This window comes from Cebus imitator, unplaced genomic scaffold (assembly GCF_001604975.1).
Source record: "Cebus imitator isolate Cc_AM_T3 unplaced genomic scaffold, Cebus_imitator-1.0 Scaffold1, whole genome shotgun sequence".
In the NCBI taxonomy this organism is placed as follows: domain Eukaryota; kingdom Metazoa; phylum Chordata; class Mammalia; order Primates; family Cebidae; genus Cebus; species Cebus imitator.
Genome location: NW_016107316.1, coordinates 10128036 through 10140551, shown reverse-complemented (window position 1 = coordinate 10140551; position 12516 = coordinate 10128036). Strand labels below are relative to the sequence as shown.

The 12516-nt window shown below is 40.2% G+C and overlaps 1 protein-coding gene and 1 non-coding gene across 5 annotated transcripts in view; both read left to right on the top strand.

Annotated features, from left to right (window-relative positions):
• The first annotated feature begins 714 nt into the window (after nucleotides 1-714).
• The window catches only part of NT5C1B (5'-nucleotidase, cytosolic IB), a 29034-nt gene continuing 17232 nt past the window's right edge, over nucleotides 715-12516 (top strand). Inside the window, exons 1-7 of one of the 4 annotated variants that reach the window (XM_037737503.1) lie at nucleotides 739-771; nucleotides 2933-3021; nucleotides 3404-3533; nucleotides 4135-4272; nucleotides 5606-6055; nucleotides 6334-6501; nucleotides 7613-7742. In XM_037737503.1, the coding sequence (XP_037593431.1) occupies nucleotides 739-771; nucleotides 2933-3021; nucleotides 3404-3533; nucleotides 4135-4272; nucleotides 5606-6055; nucleotides 6334-6501; nucleotides 7613-7742 (1138 nt within the window). Of the gene's footprint in view, nucleotides 772-2932; nucleotides 3023-3353; nucleotides 3534-4134; nucleotides 4277-5603; nucleotides 6056-6333; nucleotides 6502-7612; nucleotides 7743-12516 lie in introns of all 4 variants that reach the window. The other 3 variants (XM_017526243.2, XM_037737497.1, XM_017526249.2) reach the window with 3 other exon arrangements.
• On the top strand, nucleotides 7143-7249 carry LOC119471040. The gene has a single exon (XR_005200030.1). It is a non-coding gene; the product is annotated as a U6 spliceosomal RNA (small nuclear RNA).

Sequence of the window (12516 nt, the reverse complement as noted above, 5' to 3'; positions counted from 1 at the left end):
TTTGACAGTTGAGATGTTGTTCTAGACATGGAGTTTAGACTTGAGTTTGAGTTTAGCTGCAGTGTTTAAAGGGTTAAGGATGGGACAGCACAGGATTAAGGGTTAAGGATGGGGCAGCAGAGGTAACATTCTACACTGAGTCTAGCCATGGGAAAAGGGCTTTGACAGTGTCTTCCTCAACAAGTTTTACCACTGAAAGGAACATGAGACACTAAAGCCAAACTGAAACTCAAGTCTAAACTCCACGTCTAGAACAAAATCTCAGCTATCAAAAATAATCCCTAGATCTCAGGAAAGCCCTCCAAAGTCTGTCTGGCAGAATGAACCTGGATAAATGACTGGATCCACAAATGACTTTGCCATTCATTTTGGCAGTACCAGGAAACATACAGCCACAAATGGGATTAATATAATGAATGGCAGAGAAATGCCTAAAAAGATTTAAAAAGAAGGAAGTGGTAATATTGATTTTGCTAAATATTGAACATTTGAACAATGTTTAGACATCAATTTCTGAAAACAAAGACAATGGTTATGAGCAGATATATTCAAAATAAACTTTTTTCTTTAAGGTTAATAACATGTTCACAGAGTCAGTTTGTTGCTATGGAATCATATATGATGTCATAAATTTGATATTCTAAATGCAAAGCTAGATGGAGCAAGGGAAGCGACAGGAAATGGAGCTGGGGAGATGAATATCTGCATAACAACAAAAGAATTTCAACAGTTAAAAGAATGAGTCAAACATCCCTCAAACAGAAAAAGAAGGTGAGCGAATTGAGTGTCTTAGAATCTTGCCATGGGGCTGAGGAAATGTGGTATCAGTCCATTATTTGCCTCTGCAAAGGCTCTGCAACAATCAAATAATTTCAGATAATGGCTTCATGTAGAGAAAAGAGAAAGAAGAGAAAAAAGGCAATGGAGAAAGCAGAGAAAAGGGAAGAAGGAGAAATTTTAAAAAACAAAGACAGCAAAGAAAAAGATTAAAGCATATAGTATATAAGGCATTCCAATAAGTCAGTATTCATTGAGCATATGCTCACATGTTAGTAGCAAAAGGTAAAAACAGTGGCTTTGAATAATGCATGGCCTAGTAGGAAAGAGAATAGAAAAAGGACAACTCATTGCTCAGTAAAAGTATGTACGAAAGACACAAACAACACAGAACAATATTTAACTCTGGGAATTTTCCCAAGGTCACACTGAGCTGGGTTTTGAAGAACATGAAAGAGAAGAGGAGGCCACAAGGAAATAAGGGTGGTGGGTGAAGGCAAATACAAGTTATTTGATATTAGTAGAATTTAGAGATAAAGTGTAGAGTGAAGGGCATGCAAGTAGGAGGTACACAGGAATACGTCATGAGGCTCCTGGTTAAACCAAGTGAAGAAAGTGTTTATCCAGGAATGAAGCATTATTATATTTACATCTTATAAATATTACTCTAAATAAATATGGTGGATAGCTCTAGACGTGGAGAGGATTTAAGGCCTTGAAACCTGTTCAAAAGGCTGTATTCTAAAAATGTAGTCACAGGCTGGTCAGAGGCCTGGAACAAGGCAATGATAATAGAGGTAGGAAAAGGGAACTGGGTTTAAAATATCATTTGGAATTAGAAGTGAGAGAATATTATGGTGACTACTATGTATGTGTATAAAGGGGGTGAGCGTTGATGAAAAGATTTTAAAATTAGTTCAGGAGCCATACAGCTATGTCATTCTCTGCAGTTATATTCTCATGCAACTAACATTGATGAGATTTTTCCTAGGTGCAAGCCACAGAGCATAAATGGATGAATATAGACTGCTCTGTGGGATCCTGGTCTAACCTAGAAGTTGTGCTCATTAAACAGATAAATAACACTAATCTTGATCACATTGCAGCTACTTACTTTGCATGAAACAGTCAAAATAATGTTCTAATAAGTATCTCTTCTAAATGAAAATGAAAATATAAATATTTGTGATTTCCATAAAGTGAGTTATCTTCTTGTGCTCTTTTACATAGTTTTCCTTATCTGTTGTTAGTTTGGTGCTAAGAAATCTCTTCCCACTCTAGATATATGAGTAATTAGATGAAAGGAACAGAAGGCATGACTTTCAATAAATTTGTATTAGATTAAGGTCCCTATATTTAGAAATCAAACTAATATCGGTGAGGCTAGCCTCACAGAAAATTTGAGTGACAGTGATGAAGAAAGCAAGAAAATATTCCATTCTAAATGGCAAGGAAAAATAAGTTCCATAAGTAGCAATCTTCAGAATAATAGAGAAAAACAAAAAAACAGATTTATTCTATGTAAACAACTTCGCATTTAAATCCAAGTCCTACTGAACCCTGACAAATTCTCTCACAATATTTCCCACATTATCAATCTTTATACAATAAATGCTTTATATCTCAAATCTATGAACCAACAAATTTCTATTTAAAAATTGGCCAGACACAGAGTCTCACGCCTGTAATCCTAGCACTTTGGGAGGCCAAGGCAGGTGGATTGCCTGAGCACAGGAACTCACAACCAACCTGGGCACCACAGTGAAACCCCATCTCTACTAAAATACACTAAAATAAGCCAGGTGTGGTGGCATGTGTCTGTAGTCCCAGCTACTCGGGAGGGAGGCTAAGGCAGGAGAATGGCTTGAACCCAGGACGCAGAAGTTGCAGTGAGCCGATATCACACTCCAGCCTGGACAACAGAATGCGACTCTGTCTCAAAAAAAACATTGTTTATACAATACTTTTTAATAAAATATATGTAATTTTTTACTCATGCTTGTTAGAAACGGGGAAGCTAATGTCTAGAGTTTATATCTTTTTATATTGGCAAAGAAATAAATTCTATGTTTTCTTTATCTTTTTATTTCTAAAGCCAAGATTCCGAATGTCCTGAGATTAAAAATTAATAAATACTATTTGTTTCCATGTCAAGAATGAGCCCGGAATGAGGTCCTCAAAAGAAAGTCTAGAAGCAGGAAAAAGAAAGGAATCTGACAAAACGGGAGTTCGTCTTAGCAGTCAGGTGAGCTGATCTCTGTAGCAGAGGTGAGGAAATTAAGGAGCAGAAAGCATAATGGAAAATGTTGGGGCAGGGAGTTCTGGGAGAGAAGACCAAGCTGTTGAGTATTGTATTAAGGCATCCCTAAGGTCCTCATGAGAAGGTTGAGGAACAACTAGAAGAGGTTGGGCCCTGCCTTCCCCTCCATCCATACCCACGTGTTCACTTAGAATGTGTGGAACCACAGCGGGCTCCTCTGCTCAGCCTATGCTGGGAGGAGACTGGTCTTTGTTCAAATCAGGGAGGGGAGGGCTGTCTGGCCATCACATTGACCATTTTCTGCACAATCTTTCAGATGAGGCGTGCAGTCAATCCGAATCACTCGCTGAGATGTTGCCCCTTCCGGGGTCACTCGTCGTGTAGACGCTGCCTTTGTGCAGCTGAGGGAACAGCCCTTGGCCCCTGCCGCACAATACGTATTTATATTCACATGTGCCTGTTGTGGGCGCAGGGCCAGCAGATCACCATGATGAGGGTGAGCAGAGATCACACTACTGATTCTGGAGGGGAACCATAGGCAATCTGGGTGAGGGGAAGGATATGGCAAATAGAAACTCTTTTACTTGCTTACACCCAGTCTCTTTCATTCTTGCCTCTCCTGAAAGGAAAGCTTGAGGGCTCCATTCCCTTGAATCAGCTGCCTTAGAGTCCCCCTGCAACCTCAGTAGGGCACCAGCTGCCCTCACCTTTACAGTCTGGTAAAAATGGTGGATATATCGTTTCAGCATCTGTTAGCAGGCTTATCCTAGAGGGAAGAAGTGAAGAAAAGGGAGGAACAATGATGACCATATTAAGTTCCATATAAGAGGAGTCAAGAGAAAAAATATGTTACTCAGTTTGCATCTTGGTTTTGGATGCTCTTTCAAGAGGACCCCACGTAGATGCTCCAAACAGGAGGACTAGACCAGAATTAGAATAGTACACAAGAGCTCAGGTTGAGTTAAGAGTCATTGAAGCCAGAGAGCTTCTCACTGAGTGTTGCTATCTTCAGCCTGACATGACTATACTGCAGGCACATGCATAGAAGGAGTTGGTGGTGGGGTTTTACACCCTTGGGTTTCTTCTTTCCATCACAGGAATCACAAGAATTATCACTGCCGAAGACAGACTCTCGAGGGTACATTGTACGCAGTCAATGGTCTCGAAGATCCGGGAGCCCATCCACCAGGGCTCCATCAGTAGATGAGCCTAGAAGCAGGAACACCAGTGCTAAGGTAGAGATAATGATGAACGGGAGGAGTAGATGATAGAATAATAGCAATGTGCCAGTCCCTGTTTGTGTGCGTTACATGTGTTAGCTAATTTAGCCCTCACGAGAACTCCCTTCCTCAAAAAAATCCCATTTTACCATAGAAAACTGAAGTACAGAGTAAACTTATTTAAGGTTTCAAATTAAAAAGTGGTAGAGCTAGCATTAAAACCCAGGGGCTCTAGATCTAGAGGCAGTACACTTCTTCCATCCTTCCTTCCTTCCTTCAACAGTTATTGAGTAACAATCAACAAATATTTATTGATTCTCAGAAAAGGGAAGGAAATGGTCACCACAAGAGAAAAACTAAAGAGTGTCAGATTGTGTGGAGGTTTGGGTCTTTAATTCGGCCTGACGACATAAGAAATTAAAAAGAAAAAGTTAGTTTTGAGATTAAGATGTTGGAAGCAGAGAGAATGAACCAGACACAGCCAGTGGGAGAACATGCATTCCTACCCAATCCATCATCTCTATCGGATTTAACTCAATGATCTAAACAAAAACATCATCTATCAGATTTAACTCAATGATCTAAACAAAAACATCATTTTTTGAGTCGTGTGTGAAACAATCTGAAATAATATATGGATGCCTAACAACTTCTTGCTCACCTTAGTAAAAGGTTTTTTTTCTAGAATGGTCCTTTCCTGTTTAGGAAGATGATTCTATGTAACTGTGCTCCACTGGCATGAGGAGCTCTGAAGGCCCTGGGGAGACGCTCCAGTCTCCAGCCAAGGGACCTTCCCAGCTCTCAGTGCATCATTCACATGGGGATTCGGGAGCTACATGCCCCGAGGTGCTATGTAGAGTGTTCTGGTAGGAATGTCTGGCCCACTTTGTTCATGGAGTTAACTGGAGGTTCCACACCAAGGCACTGGCCCAGCAAGATCCATTCGCAAGCCCTCTGTCATACCTGCAGGCCTCTAACTGAGCAGGTACATTGCAAGCAGGGGACAGGACTTTGCAAACCATGTGTCAGCTGCCTAAGCGGGAGGAGGAGGACTGGGTCCTATCTACTCAAAACAAATAACAATGTATGAAGTGCTGATGGGGAAGCTAGGGGAGAATGAAAGCAGACAGTCTCTGTGTCTGTTTAACAGAAATATGAAACAGCTGAGGCCTAGAAATGGCCGGGCCCCTTAAGCCCTACTTAAGGAGCTGAGATGAACCAGCATCCATCCGAGGTCTAGGAACGGAATAGGCAGAAGGGACAGATCCTTGATGGGAGCTGGGCAGAGCTGGCAAGAGGGACCCCGGGCGGGCCGCAAGACCTTCAGACGCCCATTGTCTTGCTGCAGCTCCCCAGCAGCTCTGCGAGCTCCCGAACTCCATCCACCTCCCCCAGCCTGCAAGACTCCTCGCCGCCACCGTCTGCGCAGCCCTCGTTCCAGCCACCCGCCTCGCCCCAGCTGCCTGCGTCGCCCCAGCCACCCCGGTCACTGGACTCGCGGCCTCCCACGCCCCCAGAGCCGGATCCTGGATCCCGGCGCAGCACCAAAATGCAAGAGAATCCGGAGGCCTGGGCGCAAGGCATGCGAGAAATCCGCCAGACCCGGGACTCGCAGCCGCGGGAATATCAGCGCGCGTCCAGCCAGCGCAGGGTGCTCTACCCCGCCTCCGGCCAGCTGGACCGCGACTGTCTGTCCGAGCAGCAGCAGCGGGAGGATGAGGACGACTACGATGCTGCCTACTGGGCATCCGTGAGGTCGTTCCATGAGAAGAACCCGAGCTGCTCGCGCCCCCGGCCGGTGAGCAGGCCTGCAGCCTCTGGCACCCGGGGCGCCCCTCCTCGCAGCCCGCAAAAGAGCCTCTTCCAGCTGCCCTCCTCTCCACTGCGCAGAGGTCCTCCCAGGTCTCCCGTTTCTCCTCCCCAAACGTCTGGGAGTCCCAGCCTCGGCTATCTCCAGCATCCCACTTCTCCAAGCAGGGGCCCGCTGTCCTATTCCCACCCTACCCTGGAGGAGCCCCAACCTGTCCCCTTCCTGTCTACATGACTGTGTCCTCTTGTTGGTGTCCCTCTCTGTAGCCCAAACCCAAGAATGCCATCACCATTGCTGTCTCATCCTGCGCGCTCTTCAACATGGTGGACGGCAGGAAAGTCTACGAGGAAGAGGGTCTGGAAAAGTACATGGAGTATCAGCTCACTAATGAGAACGTCATCCTGTCCCCGGGTCCCGCGTTCCGCTTTGTCAAGGTACTCTGAAAGCTGTCTTTGGCCTGCCAGACCCTCAATGGCGAGGGAAGGACCCAGGCCAACCCTTGGGAGTGCATCCAGTTTCCCTGATCATTCCTAGCCCACCCTTGTCATTCTTGTCTCCTTCCAGCTGACCCAGGTCAGTTTATGATTTTGCACAGGCTTCCAGGCTGTGGAGGAAGGGACTCCAGCCCATAGCCCTAGATTTGGGATGTTAGCCTTCTCTAAGTGAAGTCCTAATCATGAGACCAGTAACAGAAGCCTTTGCTCTTTCCCTCAAAGGAGTGCTAAGAAGCCATGAGTTTATAATCCTGAATAGTAGAAATAAAATGCTGTATTACAGTGAGGTGAAATTCACTTTGGTTGTTCTGGCCCCAAACATAACATAGTTAGAAAATAAAGATGCTGTTGGCACTTAGGGGTGTGATTTTAATAGAGAAGGTAAGGTTCTCTTAACTTACACTGAAATACACAGCACTTACAACTTTGATCTTCTAAATACAAATATTACACAATAATATCATAACCATGCAAAAACAAATGACACCTCTACAAGTTGTTGGTAGAATTACTTAAGAGGCGTAGTAAATGGATGCACAGGAACCACAAACCTAATCTAAAGATACATGTTAATACACAAAGTGCTCTCTTTGACAGCATATATACTAAAACTGGAACAAAACAGAGATGATTTGCATGAGTTCTGGACAAGGATGACATGCATATTCATTAAGTAGTCCATATTTTTCAAAATTAAAAAATAATCATTGGATGATTGGTAAAAGCAGATTTTAAAAATCAAACATAAAGCACAAAAGCGTTAGCCTGATCCTGCTCTCTACCTGTCACCACAGAGATAATTCAAGTGAATCCAAGTTGTAAAAATTTTCAACAAACATTACTCATGTATGTGAACATTAGCTGAGTTCCTATGTATGAGAGGCTGATAATACAGAAATGCATGGAATAACTCTGTCCTAAAGGAGGCAGAATCTCTCAATGAGGATTCTTCAGAGCGTGAATTTGACCCTGATGAGTTGCTTCCTCTCTGGCCTCCCCAAACCCACCTTGCCTGCCCCTCTTTACACACATTCATGTTTGTAACCTGCAGGCACTACAGTATGTCAATGCTAGACTCCGTGATCTATATCCCGATGAACAGGACTTATTTGATATTGTACTGATGACTAATAACCATGCCCAAGTGGGAGTGCGGCTTATAAACAGCGTCAATCACTATGGTAAGTAAAATAAATACCATGTGGAAGACCAGCTCTCCGCTCTGAAAGAGAGAAGGCATGTTATTTTGCTAACTGTGGCTTAACCAAATGCAGTGTATTTGATACTGACACCCCCTTCTGTGGCAGGAATGTTTATTTGCCTATGTCAGAACAAGAGAGGCCATGTTCATTTTAACTTCAGCACAGAGTTGGGCTCAAAGCTCTGTGACTTAACTTGTCAAGTGTGAATTTCAAAGTCTTAATCCTAGGTCCTGCAATATATTTCTCTGTTTTATGTTTTTCACTTCTGAACTTGACTTCAAGGAGCCGTCAACCCAAAGGCTTTTACTGTGTGATCAAACTTCTTGCTCACCACAGATTCGTGTTAAAGGTTTAAAGGTTTTCACCTCTCCTTTCCACTCAAAATCTGATTGTCCCCGGCTGCTCTCTCTCCCCACACATAAAATCATTTACATGGAAAATCTGATTGACTTTCCAGTGTTTCTATCAGTGTGCTGTGACTTTAAGAGAAAGTTCCAGCTTTTCCTATTATGGAACTACCTGAATTATTTCAGCGACAATTAGCCTATTTTCTAAATGGATATGTGAAGTTAAAATAAGGTTTAAATTGGGCATATTTGCAAATAATCAAGATATGAGTTTTACTTTATGTTATTCTAACTATAAGGCTGAAATCATTGAAACACTTTTAAAAAATGTTTGCCTTTTAAAAGTTCAGTCTTCATAGGGTTATGAAGTAAAAAGAGAATATAAATAAAAAATTTAACATAGATGACTGGCATATAGCAATCACCTAGTAAACAACAGCTAGTATTTAGCAACACATAGTCTTAATTGATTTAGTAGGTGATTGAGGTTTATCTATCCCTCACCATGCTGAGCCATCAAGGCTGGAAGCATAAGAAATCATAGTTATTTACCTGTTAATTCTGTTGATGACCTGATTGTGTACAGCCTCCTCATGGAGCCTTGTTCATGGAATAAAAATCTTTTGGCCCAGAAGAGTTAGTTATTTCCTTCTCTGGGTACTGAAAGCAATTCATATCTCTGTCTCCTGGGGTCTTTATTATAAAAAATGTTTTACATGCCTGGCTCTTCAGTGAACTGTGATCTCCTTAAGAAAAGGGATAATGCTTTAATCATTTCTGGAGTCTTGGTGTCACCAAATAATTTCTGGATCATGAGATGCATATGTGCTAAGGATTTGTAGAGTAGACTTTTGGGCCACATATACCCAATATTGGCATAAGTAAAAAAGTAAGAGCATTTTCTAATACCAAAGCATTTTTCCACTAAGACAGTTAATGGACCTGACCTACTCTCTTGGTCCATACAGATGATAAACAACTAACTAGACACAGTATTCTGCTTTATATCATGTATAGCTATGCAGTTTACCATATATCTTAAAAAAAAAAAAAAACCTTTGAATTGGTACATATTTCATCATATGCATAATCCTATAATTTATATAACTACTGTCACATTGTTGAACATGTTTTGCTTTTATAAATAACCCTAAACTGAGACCTTTCTATAGAAATCTTTATCAGAATTTCAGAATATTCCTTTTTTAAAAAAATAAGGAATCTTAGGTCAAAGGTACAGACCTGTTAAAAGCTCTTGATACATATTGCATGTCATCAAATCATTTTCTAGACAGCTTGTACCAATGTATACTTTCACCCATAGAAGATGAGGGTGCCTATTTTACAACCCTCTCACAAACACCCAGTGTGTTTTTGTAATTGTTACTGATTTGTAAAAGCATTTGTTATATTAATGTTTAATGATAATAATTCATTGTTTTATGGCTAAATTGCATGTCATGGGGATTTGGTGTGCAGATTTCTTCATCACTGAGGTAATAAGCATACTACCAATAGGTAGTTTTTCAGTCCTCATCATCCTCCCACCACCCACCCTCAAGTAGGCCCTGATGTCTATCGCTCCCTTCTTTGTGTCCCTGTCTATTCAATGTTTAGCTCCCACTTATAAATGAGAACATGTGGTTTTCTGTTCCTGCATTAATTCACCTAAGATAATGGCCTCCAGCTCCATCCATGTTGCTGCAAAAAAATATCTTATTCTTTTTTATGGTTGTAGAGTGTTCCATGGTACATATGTACTAGATTTTGTTTATCCAGTCCATCATCAACGGGTATTTAGGTTGATTACATGTCTTTGCTATTGTGAATGGTCTGCGATGAACATACGTGTGCACATATTCTTATGGTAGAACAATTTATATTCCTTTGGGTATATACCCAGCAATGGGATTGGTAGTTCTGCTGAAAATTCTTTGAGAAATATGCAAACTACTTTCCATAGCAGCTGAACTATTTTACACCCTCAAAAGCAGCATATCATTATTCCTTTTTAACCACAACCTCACCAACATCTGTTTTTTTTTACTTTTTAATAATAGCCATTATGACTAGTATGTGATGATAATCTCATGGTATTGATTTGATTTTTCTCTAATGATTAGTTATGTTGAGTATTTTTTCATATGCTTGTTAGCTGCATGTGTGTCTTCTTTTGAGAAGTGTCTATTCATGTCCTTTGCCCATTTTTTAATGATGTTTCTTTCTGCTTGTTAATCTGTTTAAATACCTCACAAATTCTGGATATTACACCTTTGTTAAATGCATAGTTTGCAAATATTTTCTTCCATTCTATAGGCTGTCTATTTACTCGGTTGATAGTTTCTTTTGCTGTGTGCAGAAGCTCTATTAGGTCCCATGTGTCAATTTTTTCTTGTTGTTGCAATTGCTTTTGGTGTTTTCATAATGAAATCTTCCTCAGAGCCTGTCCAGAATGGTGTTCCCTAGGTTTTCCTCTAGGGCTTGGGTTTTGGGTTTCACATTTAAGTCTTTAATCCATCGAGTTAATTTTTGTATCTCGTAAAAGGAAGGGGGTCCCATTTCAATATTCTGCATATAGCTAGCCAGTTATCCCTGCCCCACTTATTGAATACAAAGTGATTTCCCCATTGCATGTTTTTCTTGACTTTGTTGAAGATCAGATGGTTGTAGGTGTGTGGCTTTATTTATGGGTTTTCTAACCTGTTCCATTGGTCTGTGTGTCTGTTTTTGTAATGGTACATGCTGTTTTAGTATCTTTATAGTATAGTTTGAGGTTGGGTATTGTAATGCCTCCAGCTTTGTTCTTTTTGCTAAAGTTTGCTTTGGCTATTTGAGCTCTTTTTTGATTACATGTGAATTTCCAAGGAGTTTTTTTCTAATTCTGTGAAAAATGTCATTGGTAGTTTGATAGGAATAGCACTGAATCTGTAAATTCCTTTGGGTAGTATGGCCATTTTAACAATATTGTTTCTTCCTATTCATGATCATGGGATGTTTCTCCATTTGTATGTGTTGTCTTTGATTTCTTTCAGCAGTGTTTTTAATCCTTGTAAAGACTTTTCAAATCCATGGATAGCTGTATTTCTAAGTATTTTACTTTTGAGTGTGGTGATTGCTAACAAGATTGTATTCATGATTTGGTGTTTAGCTTCAACATTGTTGGTATATAGAAATGCTACTGATTTTGTACATTAATTTTTGTACCCTGAAACTGCTCAAGTTATTTATGGGATCTAGGAACTTTGGGGGATAAGCTATGGCATTTTATAGGTGAAAACTCATATCATCTGCCAAGAGAGACAGTTTTATTTCCTCTCTATTTCAATGCCTTTTTTCCTTCTCTTGCCAAATTGCTCTGGCCAAGACTCAAAATAGTATGTTGAATACAATGGTGAGAATGGGCACCCTTGTCTCATTCCAGTTCTTCTAGTTTTTCCCATTCAGTATGATGTTGGCTCTGGGTTTGTCATAGATAGTTCATATTATTTTGAAACATGTTCCTTCAATGCTGAGTTTTTTGGGAAGTGGGGTTTAACATAAAAGGATGTTGAATTTTATTGACAGCCTTTTTTACATCTACTGAGATTATCATGTAGTTTATATTTTTAGTTCTGTTTACTTGATGAATCATATTTATTGATTTGTGTATGCTGAAGCAACTATGCATCCTAGGAATAAAGCCTACTTTATCATGGTAGATTAGTTTTTTGATGTGCGCTGGATAGTATTTTGTTGAGGATTCTTGCATCTGTGTTCATCAGGGATATTGGTCTGCAGTTTTCTTTTTACTTTGTATTTCTGCCAGGTTTTGGTATCAGAGTTATGTTGACCTCATAAAATGACTTAGGGAGAAGTTGCTCCTCCATAATTTTTTATACTAGTTTCAGGAGGATTCAAACCAGTTATTCTAATACATCTCATAGAATTTGGCTGAGGATCCATCTGGTCCAGGGCTGTTTATGGTTGATAGGCTTTTTATTACTGATTCAATTTAGAAATGTGTTATTGGTCAGTTTAGGGTTTCAGTTTCTTCCTGGTTCAATCTTGGGAAATTGTATATTTCCAGGAATTTATCTATTTCTTCTAGGTTTTCTAGTTCTATGCATAGAGGTGTTTTTAACAATCTCTGAGGGGTTTTTGTTTTGTTTTACTATTTCTATGGGGTTGATAGTAGTATCCCTGGTATCATTTCTGATTGTGTTTATTTGGATTTTCTCTCTTTTTTTTCTTTATTAGTCTAACTAGCAGTCTATCAATCTTACTAATTCTTTCAAATAACAAACTTTTGGTTTTCTTGATCTTTTGTATATTTTTTCACATTTCAATTTCATTCAGTTCAGCTCTGATTGTGGTTACTTTTTTTATTCTGTTAGGTCTAGGGTTAGTTTTTTCCTTTTTTTTTTTTT